Source organism: Typopeltis vanoorti, chromosome 15, assembly GCF_054136105.1.
Source record: "Typopeltis vanoorti isolate ZY-2024b chromosome 15, IOZ_Tvanoo_1.0, whole genome shotgun sequence".
NCBI lineage: Eukaryota > Metazoa > Arthropoda > Arachnida > Uropygi > Thelyphonidae > Typopeltis > Typopeltis vanoorti.
Genome location: NC_143563.1, coordinates 28,994,753 through 29,018,318, shown reverse-complemented (window position 1 = coordinate 29,018,318; position 23,566 = coordinate 28,994,753). Strand labels below are relative to the sequence as shown.

Genomic DNA, 23,566 nt, shown 5'->3' with positions numbered 1-23,566 from the left:
TTACTGAACAGAGTTACCATAGAGAGATTTCAACTATAAAATGTAGAACACTTAACATATCTTGGATTCCACATGACTTGGACCCGAAAAATGAGATAAAAATTAGAATAGCCAGAGCAACAACTATTTTAAAAGCCATGGACAAAATATGGAAGAGCCGAACTATAAAGGTGCAAACTGAACTCCGCATTGTAGAAACCTGTATCTTCAGCAGCATGCTCTATGGATGTGAGGCCTGGGTACTCCTGAAAGAATCTGAAAGGAGGATATTAGCATTTGAGAGGAAGTGCTATAGAAAGATCTTGAGAATAAGCTGGATCCAGAAAGTGAACAATGAGGAAATCTACAGACGAATACAACCAAAAGAAAACCTGATCCAGAAAATAATCAAACGGAAACTACGTCTCTTTGGCCATATATGTGGAATGAACCATGAGAGGAAAATAAAAATGCTGCTGTTTGGGATGATTGAAGGAAAGAACAAAAAAGGAAGACCAAACAGACAATGGGGCGATGACACTGTCAAATGGTGCTGAAACTCTACACACAAACTGAGTCATCTTGCACAAAATAGAATGCAATGGAAGAATCATATCAAGATGGCATCAGACACCTACAGGCATTGGACCGATGGTTGTTGATGATGATGATGAATCGGGAAACCTACTTTTCATGTAGGTTTCCACATTTGGCCCTCCACATTTCACCTAAAGATTCACGCATATCTATATCCATGAAAAGATTTCAACTCGCATCCTGTTGTTTGGAAAGTGGGTATTCTACCTAATCGGCCAACTAAGCGGATAAGCTTTATAACATTAGATATAAAATAATGTTTATATAGATACAAATAATACTGACAGAGAGGTAATGCAATTAAGAAGTTATGTATCTAAAATATAATGAGGAAAACACTGATGATATTTTAACTGACAGTTATGGATATTTGAGGCAGAGATAGTTTATTGATCTAAGGACACAATGCATAGTGTGGCAACAAAAATGATTGTTAACTTAAATAAAACTAATGTGAATATCATTCCGGAAAAGGGCACTAGAAGAGCAATGAACGGTGACATTGGCAGTCCCACCAACCAATCCAAACCAGTTGGCCTGAGTTGCTGTTTTGTTATGGATGTTCTTTGTGCATCGTGTGAAACATCACCGTCAGTAACCAAAGAATGGAACGACATATCAATATCAAGTTTTGTGTGGAACTAAGCAAAAGTCCCATTGAAACACAAGAAATGTTATGAACAGCTTATGGGGATGGAGTTCTGTAATGAGCACATTTTGATGGTTTACGTATTTTAAAAAGAGCAAAAAGGAATGTGAAATACCGAAAACGATTATCAGCCTAGACTTGGTGGACAAAGTGCACAGTTTAGCAGCAAGTGAGCTCAGTGAGAATAGATATTTCGATAACATTCCACAAATTACCACGGTCTGGTTGGTGGCTGGAGCATGATGACAATGGTCTTCTGCTTTATCCAGCAATCAACGTTCAGAAGCTTCGGACTCACAAGCTTCTGAACGTTGTGAGAGCAGACAATCAATCCAAAACCTGAACGCTGTAACAAGTATATTTGGTCCTTTGGGAATTATTTTGAGCAGGAGACGCATAACAAATTAATTGTTTTATCCATAGTTTAGATTATTTGAATTCAGTCTCATTACTTTTATGCTGTGATGTGTGTGTGTGTGTGTGTGTGTGTGTGTGTGTGTGTGTGTGTGTGTGTGTGTGTGTGTGTGTGTGTGTGTGTGTGTGTGTGTGTGTGTGTGTGTGTGTGTGTGTGTGTCAGCGTTAATTAAGCCGCTTACGAATATTTTTAATGCATCGTTAAAATGAGGAATAGTCTTGTCATTCGAAATTTGAAAGAATTATACTATTTGAGAAGAAAAGTGGAATATTCGTATAAAGTGGAAAATCATAAGTCACTTAGTATTATAATTAGTAGTATAAAGTGCAACGTAATGAATACCTCAGTAAGGATCCATATTCAAAATATCCTACATGGGAATAATATTTATTGAACAAAGCACGGCAATCATTTTTGACAAACGCATTAGATTTTTATGAAGAATGATCAAAAAAGTTACAGTAATGACTATGACCGTTCTTCATAAAAATCTACTGCATTTGCCAAAAGTGATTGCCCCTAGCAACGCCATATTATGCTTTGTTCAATAAACATTATTCCAATGTAGGATATTCTGAATGTGGATCCTTACTGAGGTCTTCATTACGTTGCACTTTATACTACTAATTATAATACTAAGTGACTCGTGATTTTCCACTTTATACGAATGTCCCACTTTTCTTCTGAAATAGTATAATTCTTTCAAATTTCGAGTGACAAGGCTATTCCTCCTTTTAACGACGCATTCCTCATATTGAGGAATTCACGAATATGACGATTGGGATATTTTGGTTGAAACTGATTTTAAGTTAAGTAATCATGTTGGAGATATAACAGTTAAGCTAAGAAGGACGTTAATTAATTAAAAAAATTGGTAATTGATATTGGATTATTATTAGGAATTACTAGTTCTTATTATATTGAGACCTGCAAGAAAAAAGAAACTATGATGTTTTTTAATAAGAGTTGCTGGTGAAGTATTGGATTACGGCTCTCTCAGCTTTGATCACCCGATGTTTAATGGTCGAAACTATTCATAAATATTCACTAAATGAGTGTAAGTATTTTATCATGATAATATATTCGGCTGATTATCTGAATCTTGTTGAAATAAATAGTAGAAGAAAAGAAGATAATTTGTTTAGAAATTATTCACAGATCGCTTAATAATAGAGATAGCCTGATTCCACTGTATTTGGCTAAGCCAGATACTGTTAGGGTAGAATAATAATTTAGTGAAGGACAAAAAATCAGGACTCATAAGAAGTTTCTTTATTACAATTAGTGTGAAAAACAGTTTAAGCCGGCCTGGCTGGCTGGCCGACTCACACGGTCAGCATATATGCTCTCCAACCAAAAGGCTGTGGGTTCAAATCCCACAAATGGACATGGATGTTCGTGATTGTCCTATTAACTCTGTGTTAATAGGAAATTAAGTTTAAGAGGAAATTAGATAAATATTATGAGTGGATAAATAATTAGCATAATGTTCATTTGGTTGTCATTGTTAATTATTATTAATTGCTATCATACTGTTATTATGAATTTTTATTGATTTAATTGATTACTTTAAATTTTAAAGGACATTTGATATTAACATAGGGACAAATTATCATAATAATTGGCACTGAATACGTTGTTATTTTTATTAAATTTCTTTATAGTTATTGCTATAACTATAAAGAAATTTAACAAGACGAGAATATCTTTATATGGAAATTTTTCAACTGAAGGTGAATTAGCCAATCTTACGGGGGTAGCAGGTTTTTTCTCCTGGAAACTCGAGTTTTTCATCCCGCATACAGACAAACAGACCTTTAGCACACACGCAATTTATAGACAAAAAATACTTGTACTGGCGGTGGTGAGCAATAGATGGCATTGGTGTAGATGATGGAGACGAAGAGTTGTAGAGTAGGAGCCCTCCCTCGATGAGTCTTTGGACTCCTTGGAGGTGTCACGAAATAATAATAATAATAATAATAATAATAATAATAATAATAATAATAATAATATAAAGATGTTAGCCGATAAATATGTACTAGTAAACAGTTGAGTATGTTGGTATTAATCTGTTAATTATTATTAAGTGGAGTACCGATTGTTGACCTAATGGCTATATTACTAATAAGTAATTAACACAGTTGAATATTTTGTTACTGCTTTGGGGAATGTATAAAAAAATAGGGGAAAAAATAAAACAGGTTGCGTGTGAGAGGAAGGAACTTGACATTGAATAAGCACAAGTCAACCTACAGCAGGCAGTGGGTAAGAAGACTGGGATCGACGTAGACTGTCCAGGCTTATACAAACCAACCGCAAAGCAACGGCGGAACAAATCACATCCAGTTTCAAGAAGGTCCAAGCACCGTGAGCGAGCGAACCCTACATACCATGAACTACGGGAGCCGACGTCCTAATCGTGTACCATTGTTGATAACTCGGCATCGAGCATTGTGCTTCTGGTGTCGGGACCATCAAAACTGGACTTCTGGACGAGAGTTTTGTGGTCTGATGAATCCCGTTATCAGTTATACCGAGCTGACGGGAAGGTGCGGGTGTGGGGTTGACAGCATAAGGCCATGGCCCTGTCGGACCAGGTCGGCTATGTTCAAGGAGTTGGGCTCTGTGATGGTTTGGGAAAACTTATCATGTGACACATTAGTTGCCTTAGTATGCCTGGAGTGGTCCTTAAATTCCGCAAGCTACCAGAATGTATTGGCTGATCATCTACATGCTTTCATGGCCTTCGCGCATCCTACAGCCTATGGCCTGTTTCAGCAGGACAGTGCGCCCCTCCACTGGGCCGCAACCACCCAGGCATGGCTCGAGGAACACTCATCCGAGTTTGGGAACTGGACCATCCACTGGTCCCCAATGTCCCCGGATTTAAATCCGATCGAGTCTCTCTGGGGTGCCGCAGAGCGAGATATCAGATCCATGTATCCGGGACCAATGTCTAATCCGCAGCAGCTGTGGACAATGCTGCAATAGGCATGGCTGGAATTACTTCCAGAAAACCTCCGGGATCTGGTGGAGTGAATGCCTCGGAGAGTACCGGCTGTTATTCGTGCCAGAGGAGTACCGACATGCTATTAGGCAGTGGGTATCTCTAATGTTTTTTCTACTTAGATATCGATTTCGACTTACCACAGTGCATACTAATACAATGAAAATATGTCCATGATAAGGGGAGAGGGATTTGAGAGAATTAAAGTTTTGGATTTCTGGCAAAGAAAAAGGAAATTTTACCTTAAATATCTGTTTAATTTAAATAATATTCATGAATAAATATCAGACACAGCAAATATCGTAAAAGATGCTACGAGAGATGATAAACTAACAAAACAAATAATAGTTATTTCAAATTAGCGGCCCACGACACGCTGTCTTCTTCCTCTACTGGACTTCTTGGTCGAAAGGCACTGGTGATTGTTATAGCACAAGAATAAGCCAAGTGTGCGGTCATAAAATGGAATGCCCAGGGGTTTAGTTAGTTGTATTACTTGGTCACAACAAAACAAATATTATTTGATAACGGACACTATTGTTAAAAACACACCGTTTCTTATAAAGCAAAACCATTTGCCTAGTACGCATCATGTCATATTACTTCAGAATCGTACCATATTCATTATCATCTCTTCTGATGGCATCTCTGTTGTTATTAATCAAGGACAGCCACTCTACCCTAAAGCCCAAAGTCTACCTTATCTGTACATACTATATAGAAGTAACTTATGCTCATTATTACTATTGTTATCAGTTTAAAGCAACTTTTTATCTACAATGTATTATTTTAAAAAAATATATAGTGTTCCAACAGACAAACTTCTAAAAGTTAGTTCTGGGAATTTTCCCAGAAATAATACCTAACTTCTGAAATTCTCTCAACTAAAAGTAAGAATCTTGTCCAACATAACACATTGACTTTGTAATTATTTTGCAAAGATTACACGCAACTGAATCTGAAAATTACTTTGCCAATCATAGCCTACACACGAACGTCTCCTTTAAAAGTAGGCTATCAGCTTAATTTCACTAAACGGGTCTTTAATTTAAAAATTAGTGTTATAAAGATGGATAGAACTATAGAACATAGGAAATATTCATCTTATTTCAGATAGAACGTTTAGAGATAGAAAGCACACAGGCGATGTATTAGTAGAAGAGTGAGGTATTGGCTTATTATGAGCATACTTTGATCGTTCAATGCATAGCTTTAATTTTACAGGCGACCCTATTCATTTCTATATGGTGTCTGAATAATGTTCATCATAATCTTTATAACATTCGAAAAAAAAAAAAATATATATATATATATTATTATCAGTTGTATTTATTTGGTATGAAGATATGTTCATATTTTTTACTGACTGAATTCCGAATAAACAATTAAGAAAATAAGAATAATTTTGAAAAAAATTTAAGATAAAAGGGTGCTTTTCTACTCTTCCTAAACTCAGATCAATTCTGAGCAAACCCAAACAGGCTCACAACTATCTTCAGTTTCCAGGGGTGTATAAAATCACATGTGACTACGGGAAACCATATTATGGCCAAACTGAGAAGTCCATCCTCCTACGTCTCGAGGAACGTCAAAGGGACATGGCTTACAACAGAACCAGAGCAAGCGCCCTCTCAAGCCATGTCCTGTTCTCAATGAACACAAATAGTGAAGGCCGCCAACATGAGATCAACTGGACCACAATATCAAACCTTCATATATGCCACGACGAGGTCGAACGCCGCATAGTTGAGTCTAAAGAAATTTTCCTGGACTCTCATCACATAAACCGTAACCTTAGTTATAATTGACCGGATTCATTTAGCTCTGCTATCAGATATTGGCGCACTCGTGAAGTCACACGCTCGCAGATGCCTAACAGTAGAACTTTAGCCCAGACTGCAGCTTCAGTTTAAACTTAATTGTAGTTTATAGTCGATTTTGTAGTGATACAATGTTTCTTTGTGGTGTTTTTTTATGTTTGCTTTCAATGTTCTCACGCCTGAAGAAGTCTGCTTTCCGACGAAACATGTTGTGTGTTAAATAAAATTAATTGTTTGTCTAATTCTCGGAATTCAGTCAGTAAAAAATATGAACATATATATATATCCGCATGTAAGCGCAAAAAAAAAAGCACGAAACATATTTTAATTTATATTAATTTAAAGAAACTGAAACACGATAAGGTATATAAAAATAAATATAAATCACAGGAAATTTTAATACACACGCGCGCGCGCCTCCTGACTTGTAATACTCGTAGATGAATAAATGTGTTCTGGAACAAATATCGATATGATTTAATTGCATCTGGATTAAATAGAAACAAAACATTATATAAACAGTTTTCTTAGTTATATGTATTTTTTTTTCTAATTAAAAAAATAAAATAGCAGAAAGAGTGCAATCACTCATTCCATAGTGAAAGGATACGATAATGTCCAGTCTGGCATTCCAGTTCGTTGGCAATGAATTGATGTAGTTTATGCAAGTTTCCATAGAGACAATGAAATTTGAATTAAGTTCCTATGACTATTAGTCAATTTCCTTAGTTAATCAATAGCACTGTAGGCCCAGTTTCGAAATCTCAGATTAACTAGAGATCATAGTGAAAGCAAATTGTCAAAGAATTTTAGTTTTTGTGTGATCGTCAAAGAAAATTCAAGGGGAAAAAAGAATTCACTCAAGTCGTAGAAGCAACAATAGATTCTCAGCACCGTCAACCTGAAGCTGAGAGGCTCGCACTGATGTAACGGATTAGATCGTTTCCACGACACTTAAAAATAGCTGTCGATTTTAGAGACATAAATCCCTCCTGGGCTTTTCTGCACGCTTTTTTCAAAAAATCTTCTTAATCCTTCGATTATGTCTGACGTGAGACATCCCTGCGGCAGGAGAATCTTTCTACTGTCTCCAAGCAGTGGAAAGATTTAAATAACTCGAGCTAGTGTCATTATCGACATTGTCTGCGACATATAGCGGAATGAAGGAGGTTCAATGCAATAGGATATTTGTTAAATGGTTGAGAAAAAAAAAAACGATATTGAGCTGTTATTATATTAGATTTATGAACTCTACTATCGTTTAAAATATAATAAAATAATAATAACGTTAAAATTCTACGTTTCGACTTGTATATTATGGTCATCTTCAGGAATGTATATATATATATATGTATGTATATATATATATATATATATATATATATATATATAACAACGGGAGTTACTCAACTCCCGTTGTTAGTCTTGCCACTTGATTTTAAATGATGTATTCATTAACAGCTATTACTATAGTCGTCTTAATTCTTTGCTTGCTCTGTAGTTATGTATTTAGCCTAGAGTCCTTAAAATAACTGGCTCTCCTGTTGATCTTTCTTTATTGAAGATAATATTTTTTTCGAGTAGCTAATAAGCTGATGTGATGTTCATTATACGACTACATAAGATTTTTTATTAAGGACTTTTACGTACTCTGGCAAATAATTAACGGGATTAAGTTGCGAAAGAATACATTAATATAAAGTGGTAAGACTAACTATAGCACTTTAATAACTGTTTTCTGATTGGCTAATGTAATTAATTATCGCTTTGATTATTTTTTATTTATTATTTATGAATTTATTTTTTTAAGCACAAAGATTCAGGCTTGGCAGGTTAATTCGTTTCAAACATTATCCAGCTTACACAATAGTATGGTGCTCTAATGTAGTATGTATACAAAAATTTCTGAAGATGACCTCAATATAAAGGACAAAACATAGAAGTTTAATGTCATTTTATTAAAGGATGTTTTTTTTTTTAATCGCAAACGGTAGGTAAGTGTCTCCCTAAAACACTAAGTGATTTCACTGTTCGATTACATTTAAAGAAAGTGTAATATTGAGCTCTGTCGAAATAAGAATTCAGTCCTCTAGCGGATAGCATATAAGGAGGGATGATAAATATTTTAAATGCTCAGGTTCAATGTACACAAATGTACGTTAACTTGAGTATTTTTGTTTTGCATGAACATTTTTCTCTTGTTTTTTCTTGTTAGATATGAGCTCGTAGAAACAGTCTTCAACAACGGCACTCTTTCTGAACTTGTGGTCCATGGTGTAGACAGAGGACACTCGTCACTATTTACCTGTGTGGCTTCGAATGCTTACGGAAAGGATGAAAAACATATTCAATTGATTATACAAGGTGGGTTTATTTTCAGTGTAAATACAATTTACGGAAATTAACGTTTAATTTTTTAAATTTCCTTGTTAATTATCATCGTTATTATTTACTAAAATTGAAATAATGCTGGCTCTAAATAATGCTCTTTATTTTTGTAAATACTTTAATTCTTCACTGACCGAAAGTTCGCTTACGAAAAATACACCTCCGACATTTCAAGTTCCCTAGTACTGAACGAGAGTTTTTGCTATCTTAAGGTTTCTTTCGGTCTGGCTCCCGCAGAGGGGGGGGAGCGGCTAAGATTTTGGAGGTTTGCCTTGAGAGAGCAACTTGAGTCTCGGGGGGGGGGGGGGGGGAGTTCCGGCGTAGCCTCTATCGGATCAGTGTCATTCGATGCTTTTCCCCTGGAATATGAGCGGCTGTGCTCAGTGTGGAAAGGCAAACCTGTCACTGAGTGAAACCAACGATGAGTTGGACGATCTTTCGGTCACTCGTAGGGAGTGGTCGGGAGGATCGCTAATTTTTAGAGAGGTGCTTCACTTAAACAGTGCCTGTCCTCTGAGGAGAATCAACCAGTCCGAAACAGTTGTCAGGCCAGTGAAACCTTATCAAAATGAACTAATAGAAAGCGAATATGTGGACACTTTGGCGGCGTTTATGTTTTCTAAGTAGCACGCGCTAAAGCAACTCGTGAATGGTGGTGAGTGTATTCCTGTAAGCGCTCTGGTCAACTTATATTTACGAAATTTTCATAGTTTCTACATTCGGCTTTGAAATAATGCTAGATCTAATATCCACTTTATTTATATAATCATTATTATTTTTTTTTTTGCTTATGTAATACGAATAATGTATCCATCGCACAAGAACAATTCTTGTGCGATGGATAGTAGCATTATCGTCCATGAAACAACGTCACCAGCTGGATTAAAAGTCAACACCGCAGAATGGACAACATAGGCAACAATGTTCAGATATTCCTTAAAGAACACCCGATCTTTCAGCAGTATCAGGATATTAGTTCAGTACCAACAGAACATATCCCACATCATGATGCCAACTCCAGAATGCTGTTTCATGAGGCTTAATCAAAATCTCTGCCTACCGTCGGTACAGAACAAGGTGTACCTTGACTCTTCGGACTACATGACTTTTTTTTTTTTCTAATCTTCTAATGTCAAGTCACGGCGTCCTTGACACCACTGTAGACTAACTTCTTACACTGTAGACACCCGGGATATCTCACCTTTTGAGAAACCAGTCAGCTCTGCTGTTTTCAAAATCGTGGCTCTAGCCAGACGGGCACCCACAATAAGCCTTTTAGTGAGTTGGGAAGCTCCTTTGTTTTTTCCATTGTGATCAACACTATTGAACTACTGACCAGCAGCATTCTTAAATAGTTGCATATGCGCTGCGTAAGTGACGTTTTCTAAGCTGCGTAAGTGAAGGTTTCTAATTCAGTGGCCTGTATAATTTTCGTTTGGAGAACTGCTACAAAATGATGCATTAAACCTAGAAAAGAGCATTGCGAGTCAACCGGTTGCAAAAGCGACTTAAAGTTTTTAACTCAAGCATGTCCTTGGCATAAATTAAAGTGATAAATATGTTATATCCGAAAAGAAAATTAATGACTGGTGCCATACTTTCCGGAATAAATATACTTACATCAGAAAGAATGTTCTTCGAGTTCAACTATTTTTAACTATGTTCATCGATTTCTGTTACAGAGCTTAAAAAGTTCCTTATCGGAATCAGAAGTTTAAAGCTATATATAAAATCGTATTATAATATATAAATATAAATGTAAATTTAAAATAAAATAAACTTAAGATTACCACCTATAACAAGAACAGGAAGAAAATTTAAAACATTTATTCATAAACTAGATTATTAAATGACAGAATATACAACGAACAAAGAATTAACCAATATTTAGATAGAATAAAATGAAATGAAGAAATAGAATGACTTAATATAAGCATTATACTAAATACAGCAGCAAATGAAAGCTTAGGAAAGACCAAAAAATTCAATAAAAAGAAAAAAAACTGAAGATATGAGATGATACAATCAAAGAAATAATCAAAATGATAAAAGAAGCATATCATAAATGGTTAAGCAGTAAAGGCTTAGAAGATGAAATAGAATATAAAAGAATAAGAGCCATGGCTAAACGAGAATAAAAAGACATAGAGAATCATGGACCAAAGTTGTTTCTAATTTAGAACATGATTTATATAAAATAAGACCCAATGTATATAAGAGTTTGAAACATTTAATTACAGATACTAAAGAAAACGTAAAATTAAACACTGAATTGAAATTGGAAAAGGAGAGTATATGCTGCGTAGAAATTTCTAAATTGCTATACAGAATTGTGGACAGATAAATATTTTAAAAAAGATAACTAGCAAAGATTTAATGAAAATTAAAAGGAAATAACTAAAGAATAATTAGAAATTAGCCTGGAAAAAACAAGAAATGGAAAATCACTTGCAGAAGATAACTTAGATTTAGAATTATATAAATATATAGGAATAAGATTTAAAGAAAGACTCCTATTATTTTTAAATAAAATCTATTCAATAAGTAACCCGCCAATAGAGTGGAAAAAAGTTGTCCACTCTATTTCCACTCTATTTTTAAAGATAGGGATCACATTGTGATCCCTATCTTTAAAAAAGGTAGCAGAGATGACCCTAAACATTATAGAGGTATAAGTATTCTAAATTCCTGTTACAAAATATATAGCAGAATTTTAAATAACAAACTAATAAAATATTCCGAAAATATTATTTTAGAAGTACAGAATGGATTTAGAAAAGGACGACCATGTATAGACCCAGTCTTTTGCATAAAATTAATAACAGAGAAAAGAAAAAATACAGTTTAGAAATACATATTACATTTATTGACTTTGAAAAAGCATTTGATAAAGTTAAAAGAAGATTTTATTTAACATATTAAAAGAAAGACAAATACCAAATAATATTCTAAAATCTATCATAAGTATATATGAAAATAATCAAATACAAATAAGATTAAATTATGAACTATTACGTACGAGAGAGATAAACCAAGTGGTCCGACAAGGATGTCCCCTTTCAGCAATTCTTTTTTAATATTTATTTAAATGAAATAATAATAAGCTGGAATAAAAATTTCCATCAAGGTATTAAACTTTCTCCTACTGTGAACTTAAACACTCTCCTTTTGCCGACGACCAAATAATAATTACAAATTCTGAACATAACTTACAGAAAGCTATTTTAGATCAAAATGAGATATCCAAAGATTGTGTATGATAATATCAACAGAAAAAATCAAACACTATGGCCTTTAAGGGACAAGATCCAGCAAGAACTAAAATAGTATTAGATAACAAGATCTTAGAACAGGTGAATTCATTTAGCTACCTAGGATGTATGATTACATATGAAACTGAAAAAGATATAAACCTAAAAATTGCGAAATATCTAAAAATAACAGGTGTAATTAACTCTATATTTAAACCAAATCTAGTACAAAAACATACCAGAATAAAAATATACAATACATTAGTTCTACCAGTCTTATTGTATGGAAGGAAAATCTGGAGAATAAAACAAAAATACAAACGAAGATTATGAGATAAAACTGAAAAGAATATTCTACGAGTACTTGTATTCGAGCACAAAAGAAATGAAGAAATTATGAAAGAATTAAACCAGGAATCAGTATCGAAAAATTTAAAAAATATAAGCATAAATAGATGGAACACGTTGAAAAAATGAAAACAGAAAGATTATCAAAATAAGCCTTAAATTACAAACCATTACGAAAAGGAAAACCAGGATGTCCTCTAAAGAGATTCAACGATGACTTCTCAAGCTAGAATGGCCCGGAACAGCCAACTCTATGTCTAAATCCTTCAAAAGCATGAAGATCATAAAATCGTATTATTCTGAGTGAGGCATGTGATGCTAGGAATGTTTTAATAATAAAATTATTTCTAAAATAAGTTTTCAAAATTCCAGTCTATTGAAATCATTAAGTGCTGAATATCAGTAGTATCCCTGATTACTCTGCCTATCTTCGCATCATCCGCAAATAATTGTACATCTCCTGTTAGACCCTTCCTAATGTCATTAATGAATAGAATGAACAGAATGAACAACAATGACCCAAGAACTTAACCCTGAGGTACACCACTGGTCGGCTTAAATCTTGCATATTCACACCCACCGTATACCAATTTTTGAAATCTGTCTGTCAACCATCCCCTGATCTAAGTAGAAAGTTTATATTCCAATCCCATATTCTCCAGTTTATGAAACAGCTTTCTTTTGTATGGTACCAGAATAAAAACTTGGTCTTAACATCGTTATAAAATACGAGCAATTGCTAAAACATGACCTTCCTTTAGTAAACCCCCATGCTGTTCCTTTTGCAGAATATAGTTTGTTTGTCTACCCATTTCTGTATGAGAGTTCTTACCATCTTCTCTAACATCTTATACATTCACTACCACACCAGAGATACTAATAGGTCGGTAGTTAGACATATCAGTTTTTACACAATCCATGTACAATGGAACTATCATACATTTCTTGCATTCCTGTGGTATCATTCTTGAGCTGAGACTCAAGTTATACAAACATGTGAAAGGCGCAACCAATTCGGCTTTAGCAAACGGGCTGATATTCCATCTGTCACTATTGACAAATTCTTATCCAGGTGATACCTTAATAAAGACCTCAATGACATACGAGTGTGGTTTGAAAAGTTCTCGGCTTAACAATGAAAAAACGAATTTATAATTTCAAAATTATTTTTATTTATCAAGATAACCTTCCTTAAGACTAATACATTTTCCTAGCGATGCTCCAGCGCCATTATCCCGTTCCCTTAGTGGTCCTCAGTACGATCTGCAAAACAAGACAGCTGCAATCAGCTCTTGATTCGAAGAAAAATGCTGACCAGCGAGGAAGAGTTTTGGTTTTGGAAAGAGATAGGTCAGAGGGAGCTAAATCTGGGTAATAGGGTGGATGTTCCAACAATTCATAGTGCAAATCCCTTAATTTTCCCACTGCCAAAACACTTTTGTGGGCAGGTGCATTGTCCTGATGAAAGATGATTTCTTTCTTCTTTCACGATTTTTTTCGTCTAGTCTTGTTAAAAGATCGGAATAATATTCCCCGGTTATTGTTTTACTCTTTTCAAGATAATTAATAAACAAAATGCCTTTAGCATCCCAAAACACTGATGCCATGACCTTTCCTGCTGATGGAACCGACTTTGCCTTCTTTGGCGCTAAACAACCAGCTCTTCTCTCCACTGTTTTGACTACTGTTTGGATTCTGGTGTGTAATGGTGAATTCAAGTCTCATCCATAGCAATAAATCGACGCACAATATCAATTTAACCCCCAACCGGCAACGACGTCTACAGAGGTTCAGCTAAATCTGGATACGAAGCTCTAACACCCATTGAATAACATGGATAAGAAGTGCAATTTGGTGTCACTATTTCATCCACATCGGCTGTTAGGGAGGATTCTCCAAGCACTGTTCACATATTTTCATGCGAGTGCGTTTTTGATCTGCTGTGAGCAAGCGCTGCCCCCATCTTGCGCAAAACTTTTTCCTATGCAATTCTTCATGCAAAATATATCCTACACGTTCTTTTGAGATGCCTATAGTCTCAGCAATTTCACGCAGTTTGACTCGCCGGTCACCCAATACCATATCGTGCACTTAATGATTTCTGGTGTTGTTACACTTTTTGGACGACCTTCACGTGGATCGTCTTCAAGGCTGATACGGCCACGTTTAAACCCGGCAGCTCATTTCTTAATTGTTGAAAACGAAGGAGAAGAGTGCCCATAAACTTTTATGAACTTCGAATGAATTTCTTTTGGCGTTAAACCTTCTTTTATAAAGAATTTTATAACCGCACGATACTCAATTTTATCCATTTCAAAGGATACAGGCAATACTTTTGCTTCAGACAGCTGTATAAAACAAACTACTTGATAGAATGACTTGCAATTTCACACGGATTCTTACGACAGATGTACCAACTTAGAAAAAAAATCGTGCCGATAGTGTTGCCATCTATGGTCGAGGCCGAGAACTTATCAGACCACCCCTCGTAATTACCTTGCTATTCTTGTTCAGAAATTCCTATTTTATTGTATGTTGCTGTGTAGTAGAGTACTAAACACACACACACACACACACACACACACACATACACACACACACCAATATGCCATAAATTTTTTAAAAGATCTGAGTGAATATATAACACTTATTTTGCGTTTTTTCTGAAACGCTTACATATTTCTAGCTTTCTTATAATGCAAAAGTATTTTCCCATTAACTTGAAAGATGGAGAAAGAACTGTGACATAATTTTGCTTTTTCTCAATGACTTGATAGGACATTACTTGGAGCTAGATTTTTCTCTCAGAGTTGTGCGTGGTGCGTGATTGGAATAGATTGTCATTAGATGTCGTGTGTGTGTGTGTGTGTGTGTGTGTGTGTGTGTGTGTGTGTGTGTGTGTGTGTGTGTGTGTGTGTGTGTGTGTGTGTGTGTGTGTGTGTGTGTGTGTGTGTGTGTGTGTGTGTGTGTGTGTGTGTGTGTGTGTGTGTGTGTGTGTGTGTGTAAGTAGTGTGAATGAATTTGAAATTGTATGACAGCTGGTTTAGGTAGTATGTGGTCTCCCTCGATGAGTCCCTGACCTCAGAAGGTCTCTCTCTTAATAATAATAATAATTTCAACCAGATAAGGGTTTTTGAGATAACATATTATAATAAAATGATATAATATTTAAAGGTGAATGACTTAAGTAGAAAGCTTTTTACCTTGGGTATATATTATGTTAAAGATATCAAGCAATTTTATAAGCTAGGTTTTTTTATCCTTTTTCCCAAGTAAGCAAACAGACAAATAAGTCAAGTTTGCGGCTGCACGTAGTGCATCACTAAGCAACTCGTGGTAAAGGTGGAGCAAGATCTGATCACTTTCCTTAGAATTTTTTCCTAATGCAAAGCACATTTCCTTGCGGAAATATATGATGCTATGTATGATAATACATACCCAAGGCAAAAAACTTTGCACATATTACTCTCACCCTGAGATTTTTATTTAATGAGGTCAAAGCACCTTATGGCAACTTGTTTAGGTAAAATATTTATAAACTCCGTATTACTTCACCCTTGGCATTTTTTAGGTCTGGCTCCCACTGACGAGACCTCAATAAAGGTCGAAACCAGTATAGGTAGTGACCGTAATGCATAGCATCATACATTTCCGCAAGGAAATGTGCTTTGCATTAGGGAAGAATTCTAAGAAAAGTGATCAGAACTTACTCCACATTTACAACGAGTTGCCTAGTGTTGCACTACGTGCAGCCGCAAACTTGACTTACTTGTCTGTTTACTTACTTGGGTAAAAGGATTAAAAACCTAGCTTATAAAAGTGCTTGGTATCTTTAAGGTGAATGACTTAGTTATAGAATTTTAAAGAAACAGTTAAGACTATTTAAAATATGAATTAAATTTTAACAATATATGTTACATTATTCCACAGAAAACATAAATCAATATTATTTACTTCGTCAAATGATTAATATATATTCGATCAAAATTTAAATTCTACTTGGCTAATATCGATATTATTGTTTATACTGCATAAAAGATTTTAAAAAAAGAAGAAAAAAAAGCTAATATTAGTGTTTAACACGAGAACTAAACTTTAAAAGGAAATAACTTCTCAAATTATTATGGAAACGTAGTGGCTCGTCAAGAATTAAATTGTGTTTTCAAACTTAGACGCAATGTGATGCATTTTCACATCACTAGACTTTTCTTGATTTATAGAGCAACCGGACAGTCCCCAAGATCTGCGTATAGCCCGACATACCAGTCGAACTGTGCAATTAGCTTGGTCTCCTCCTTATAGTGGAAACAGTCGTCTACTGAAATATCTCCTTCAGTATGAAGAGGTCAAGAATAAATCGCACGAAGAAGGTAAAGAATTCAGATATCTTGAATGGCTTTTGCTTAACAATGAACTTTTCAGTTTTGTTCGTTAACATATCAAACACTCATTTCTAGTTCCACAATATTTATCTAAGTTGAATAATAACGATGTACTCCATTTTGCGAAACAATTTTTCAGCTGCCAGAAGAGGATCAACTAAACGGTTGAGTGTCCCGCCTTCTGAAACTACTTGGGCAGTCAGTGGATTAGTTCCAAGGACAACGTATGCCTTCAGAATTTCTGCCGTAAACTCTGTAGGAGAAAGCGAACCCAGTCAGCCTGTCAGTGTGGAAACGGAAGAAGAAGGTAACGATGTCATGAATAAACAGAAATTGATAACAATAATTTTGCATGTTGTTAAGATAAAACTTATAGAAGTAAACTGCCGTTAACTTCGAATATTTTCCTCAAAGTCATTTTTATTTCAATCGTTAACCGGGTATATTCTTTGAAAACTAATATAGAGTGAGCCTCGATATCTTAGTATGTTTCATGGTTTTTGTAAACAGTTTATAATATCTGAGGTTAATATTATTAAATATTGTTAAAATATTCTCTGCAGTTAGTATTTTAGTACTTTCATCATTGCCCATCTTTTGACGAATATCATAGACACATTTGTGGAAACACATGAGATTCGGGCATTTATACTTTTCTTAAATAACAGTCTTCTTTCTGGTCTGGCTCCCAAGTACTGTAGTTCTAGACTAATCTTCACCTTGAAATTTCTTAAGTAATAAACTCCACTCCTCATAAACTCCATCCCTACTCGTTCTTTTTTGTTCATTACTATTATCATTTTGCACAAACCCCTCTTCCTCAATTCCTATCCATATCAGAGGACAACTGTTCTGCGATTTCTGTACTACCAGAATGCCACACCACGTGACATTTATTGGAAGATGGCTCCTATATAAAGATCTCTCTCAATCCAAGTATATTATTGAACAAATCTGGTTGTGTGCAGATAGGCATATTTATGAGGTAGAGTCACAAATATGGCCTTACTTTAGGATGGCAGCACAACGGTTGCAATAACCTATCGCAGTACGATTCAGTGTGCCACAGGATATTGGCCAAAATGATTTCTCAGCTGAAAAAAGAGCATCATGATCTCCTGGCAGTGCAGATTTGTTGGTCAACCCGTAGATAATTAATATCGATCCTTCCATGGTTGTTAATACAATAACAACCGGTGTGGTGTCTCCACGGGAAAAATTATTATGAACACTGCATTTAGCACTAGTTCACGATATCAGACAATAACAAGCTTCATGACTCTCTTCCCATTTTTATCCAACAATGTCATTCTTCCGCAATCATTTCTCCTACTACTGGCCAAGTTCAAAAATTCCTTAGGATTTTCTTTGGATTTCAGGGCCAATCTCTTCTCATATTCCAGTTTTGCCTTCCTTACCATACTAGTCACTCTCCTGTGCTGTCTGCATGCTGATAATAAGGCGAAAAGTGCCATGCGCATTTGGATCAGAATCATCTCTGCATGCCTCATTTACTCGATCATTCACTTGATACCACTCACTTTATTGATTGGGAAAATCGGAAGGCACATAAATGTACTCTGAAGCTCTAAAATTATCCCCTTTCTATAGCATATCAAATGGCATATATTAAAAGCAGTAGGATGCATGTCATGCAGAAATATTACTATTGTAATAACATGCATTTTGTTGATAGAGCATCATATACTATAGCATTTAGAGTAAAGGTGTGTGTGTGTATATATATATATATATATATATATATATATATATATATATATATATATATATATATATATATATATATATATATATATATATATATATATATATATATATATATATATATATATGTGTGTGTGTGTGTGTATGTCGACGATGCGTGCCGGCTGACATAATTTATCAATACATTAGTACACAATTCCTGTCTAAAAACATTATGTTTGTGAACGCAATGCAGTAATTTGCATTTATAAATTTGCTCTATAGCATTCGCCCTTTTACTTACAAGTGTGACATATTTCCGTTTAATTAGCAAACTTTAACTGGAACAGATAAATATGTGAAGTCAAAGACCAAGGAAGTAAGTACAACATATAGTTCTGAAAAATAATATTTCTCTGAATTGTAAAAGAGAATTTGTATGACTGCGCCAACGGCGTTTTAATTAGACATTGGAGATATAAGAATGTTGTTGCCGATAATTAGTTCAGTGATAACGTCAAGTTGCCGTTAAGATAATCAAAGAGGATGCACTTGTATCACTTGAAATTGAGGTATCATTTCATCTATGTTCTCTGGAACAGTCTTACACACACACACACACACACACACACACACACACACACACACACACACACACACACACACACACACACACACACCATCACTTTCTCATAGACATTTCTGCTTCTACCTATTTATTATTAATAATTTTGTGAACACTATTCTGTTAACTGACCACCATCATTCCTCCACCTTCCTTTAAACGTGTATAAGCACAAGCACCTGTTGGTGTATATCTACCTTCTGGCTACCGAACAACTTCCCCTCCTCCTCCTCCCTTCTTCAGTAGACCTGTATTCTCTAGAACAGTGTTCCTCACTAAATGTTTCAAAGTACTACAACTTCCAACTGTTCCATCGTGAGATCCTCTTCCTCTCTTTTTAACCTCTTTTCTATTCACAGCACTAATGTGGTATAAATTCTACTGGAAAAAAAGTAAAATGATTGTAATGAACTGTAAAAATACTTCTGATTAGAACCCACAAAAAAATGCTCATAAGACATTTATTTAAATCAGAAGGAAGCTGCGCACACTGCCTTCCTATTAGAATAGCTCGCTGTGTTGATTATTGGAAAAAGCTGAACATTTAATTTTTCACATGAACGTTATTGCTATACGGTATTATATAAATATATGCAAATAGTTCTATGTACAATGCTTATTAAATTGCAATAGCCATACACGTTTCCTTTTTATTTATGCATTATTTAAAAACCTTGCTAATCGATATTGCGCAAAGCAAGGCATCACTGTAAATTGACTCTTGACTTTGAATGAAGGGAAAAACTGCAAAACAGACTCTGAATGCAAACTTGTAAACAGCATTCAAACTGTCAGATGTGTTCTTTACCCTAGTGAATGATAAGACTTCTTTTTCAAGAGAATGTCGCCATTTTTACGGAATACAATCTAAAACGGCAGCTCAGTACCAAGCACAAGGTATACATACCCTTTTTTTTAAGAATGCTAATAGACCGCATAGCTGAGTGCAGAAGTCAAGCATATTTTATGTTGTATATTTCAAGCATATTTCATGTCTGTTAATTACTTATTTCTGACTGGTTAATTCTTTCGTTGGATGAAAGGTTCGATCCATTAGATATGCAGTATTTGTATGATATGTGTGGATTAGAAAGTAGCAATGCCCTTTTTTGACAATAACGTTTTTTTTGTTACTACTGTCGCGTAAAATGTTGAATTATGTCACAGAAAAAACTGCTAAACATTTATGAATTTTGGCGAAAAAACAGATAAACACATAAAAAACATAAACTAGTGATAACACGCTGGCGTCACCTAGTGTTGCCTACAGCTCTAATTCAAAATTTCCAACTTGCTCCCTCACACATAATTGCTGTTTTAGTAAATCATTATCCCCTAGAAGTGCGTTAAGAATGCAATACCCTGGGTAACGGGCATCAACTGAAAACATTATTATTAAATGGGGAAGAAAGAAATGAAAGCTATAGGAAATTGTAGATTAATAAAAGCTACGATATTCTGAAAGAGACTTGCAACAAACACAAAGAAAGAGAATTGAGTGAGCAGAAAAGCCCCATGTTGGACGGTGTTTATTGACATGGATTTACAGATTGAAAGGACAAAAATATTTCGATAAGCGGATTTCAGATGTGTGACACTGCAGGACGAATTCAGTACATGCCGGCGGGATAAGAGATATGCTGCACGTGATCGCCTTCAAAAAATAAAAGGGAAGGGTATTGGTGATTTTTGTATACATTTTGAGCTGTTATATTGACTGATGAGGTGTAAAAAGATACGGTATTTATAAAGAAAAGTAAAATATTCATTTCAAAAAAAAAAAAAAACTTAAATTATTAGGTATTTTTCAACACCTGTTTCTGTAAACTAAAAAATATAGTAAATAACAAATAAAAAAAAACAATACTTAATTTACAAAATACATTACTTTGATTACTGATTCCAAATATATATCACTTAGAATGTGTTCAAACATTCTTATTTATGTGAAAGAATTAGGCTTAACGTGTTGAAAACAAACAATTATACGTGTGTTGTTTACCCAAGCGTAGATTTCAGTTTTATTGAAAATATTTTATACACACACTCGTAAAGGCTGAGGAGATTAAATGCACGAGGCGGCCATCAAACTTGTGTGACGGCATTATAAATAAATTATATATATATATATATATATATATGATTGAAAAAATCAACTTCTTCAGGTATAAAAGACAAAGAATTATATAAAAAATAACAGAGACATTATAAAATCACATCAACAGATCTAGTATAAAAGCCAATAGTACATTTTAAAAGAGGAATGCGTGCTGGAGTTTCAATTGAAGTTGACTACGTGCGTGAGTTATCACGAGAGCGCCAATACTGGACAGCAATGTGTGCGTCAGAAAGATTGTAGCTAAGACTGTTGTTTATATGGGATGAATCGAGGGATATTTCTTTAGATTCGATTATCTTTCTTTCGAAATCATCATAACACATATGTATATTCGAAGTTTGCGGCCAGTCTACGAGGTGTTGGTGGTCTTCATCCGAGTTAATAGAGAAGAGAACGTGGCGTGAGAGAGCGCCGGCTCTGATCCTATTGTAGGATATGTCTCTTCTGTGTTTCTCAATACGTAAAAGGATGGATTTAGCCGTCTGACCGTAATATGGTTTGCCACATTCACACATGATCTTGTAGACTCCTGGATACTGAAGAGGGAGATATTTTACTTTAGGTCTACTTAGTATGGAGCGAAGTTTTGGAAACGCAGTGAAACAAGTTCTAATGTTGAATTTCTTAAGAATGTTTGCCAGTTTTGGGTATAGGGCTGATGTATGGCAAAGATATAAATGCTCTTGGGGAAGAAGAATCTTCAATAGTAGATGAACGACGGTGAGAGGTAAATTTATCAATCTTCTTAAGAGAGAAACCATTGTTGACAAAAGTCCTTTTTAGTAAATTAAGTTCATTTTCAATTTCTGTTTCAATTCCAAAATCAAAGACGTCAAACTCAACAAATCAGATTTAATGGCAAGTTTCGATATAGTTTCTCTCTTCACGAATTTCCTATCTTGCCATATTTTGTGTTCGACAAACCAAAAATAAAGATTTCTCGTTTGCTTTCTATCATGATTAAAATATTCTGTGTTTATTTGTTGCAATATAGCGCATCGCCTGTATGGTACGTTATCTAATTTCTAAATATTCTTTCTTTCTTTCCTCATACTGAACATCTTTTATGCAGTCAGTGAAGACATTTTGTCCTACGGAGGATACAAATTTCCGAATACGGCCAAGAGAGAGAGAGAGAGAGAGAGAGAGAGAGAGAGAGCGGCTATCGTATATATATATATATATATATATATATATATATATATATATATATATATATATTAGATTTATCATTGCGAAATTTTTCCTAATCAAAAAAAATACATACCTCCATCTTCTCCAGAACAAACTGTCCAAGAAATTATTTTCCTTACTCTCTCACTGTGTAAATTCAGGATACTTCAAATTCGAAAATAAGACTTACAAACAGAACTCAGGATTGGCTATGGGCGGTCTGCTCTCTCCGATTCCTGCTGATATATTTCTTAAGGACTTCGTAGAAAAGGCGATTAATTCCTCAACACTAAAACCCAAAATCTGTTACCGTTATATAGATGATATATTCCTCATTTGGGAACACGGTTTAAACAACCTCAATATTTTTCTAGACCATCTCAACAAGTACCTACGAACTGGAACCCAACAACTGTCTTCCCTTTTTGTACTTAAAACTTACAAGATGCGCTGAAAATATGAAAATCTCTATTTTTAGAACCCCCCCCCACACACACACATACAGATACCTTCATGCTTCTTCTCATCACTACCCTCCGCAAAAATTGGATATTATTTCAACCCTGGCACATTCGAACCAGATCTTTATTAACAGACGAAACAGAAATTGAAAATGAACTTAATTTACTAAAAAGGACTTTTGTCAACAATGGCTTCTCTCTCAAGAAGATTGATAAATTTATCTCTCACCGTCGTTCACCTACTATTGAAGATTCTTCTTCCCCAAGAGCATTTTTATCTTTGCCATACATCAGCGCTCTCCCCAAAACTGGCAAACATTCTTAAGAAATTCAACATTAGAACTTGTTTCACTACGTTTTTAAAACTTCGCTCCATACTAAGTAGACCTAAAGTAAAACATCTCCCTCTTCAGTATCCAGGAGTCTACAAGATCATGTGTGAATGTGGTAAACCATATTACGGTCAGACGGAGGCTAAATTTATCCTTTTACGTATTGAGGAACACAGAAGAGACATATCCTACAATAGGACCAGAGCCAGTGCTCTCTCTAGCCACATTCTCTTCTGTTCTCCATGAACTCGGATGAAGGCCACCAACACCTCGTAGACTGGCCGCAAACTTCTAATATATATATGTGTTATGA

General features: G+C 35.0%; 1 protein-coding gene across 1 annotated transcript in view; it reads left to right on the top strand.

The window, feature by feature from the left end:
- LOC150098552 (cell adhesion molecule Dscam1-like) overlaps positions 1–23,566 on the top strand; it is a 329,931-nt gene that overhangs the window by 211,951 nt on the left and 94,414 nt on the right. The window contains 3 exon segments of the mRNA XM_090405263.1: positions 8,686–8,834; positions 16,699–16,827; positions 16,991–17,146. Coding sequence (XP_090261389.1) covers positions 8,686–8,834; positions 16,699–16,827; positions 16,991–17,146 — 434 coding nt within the window.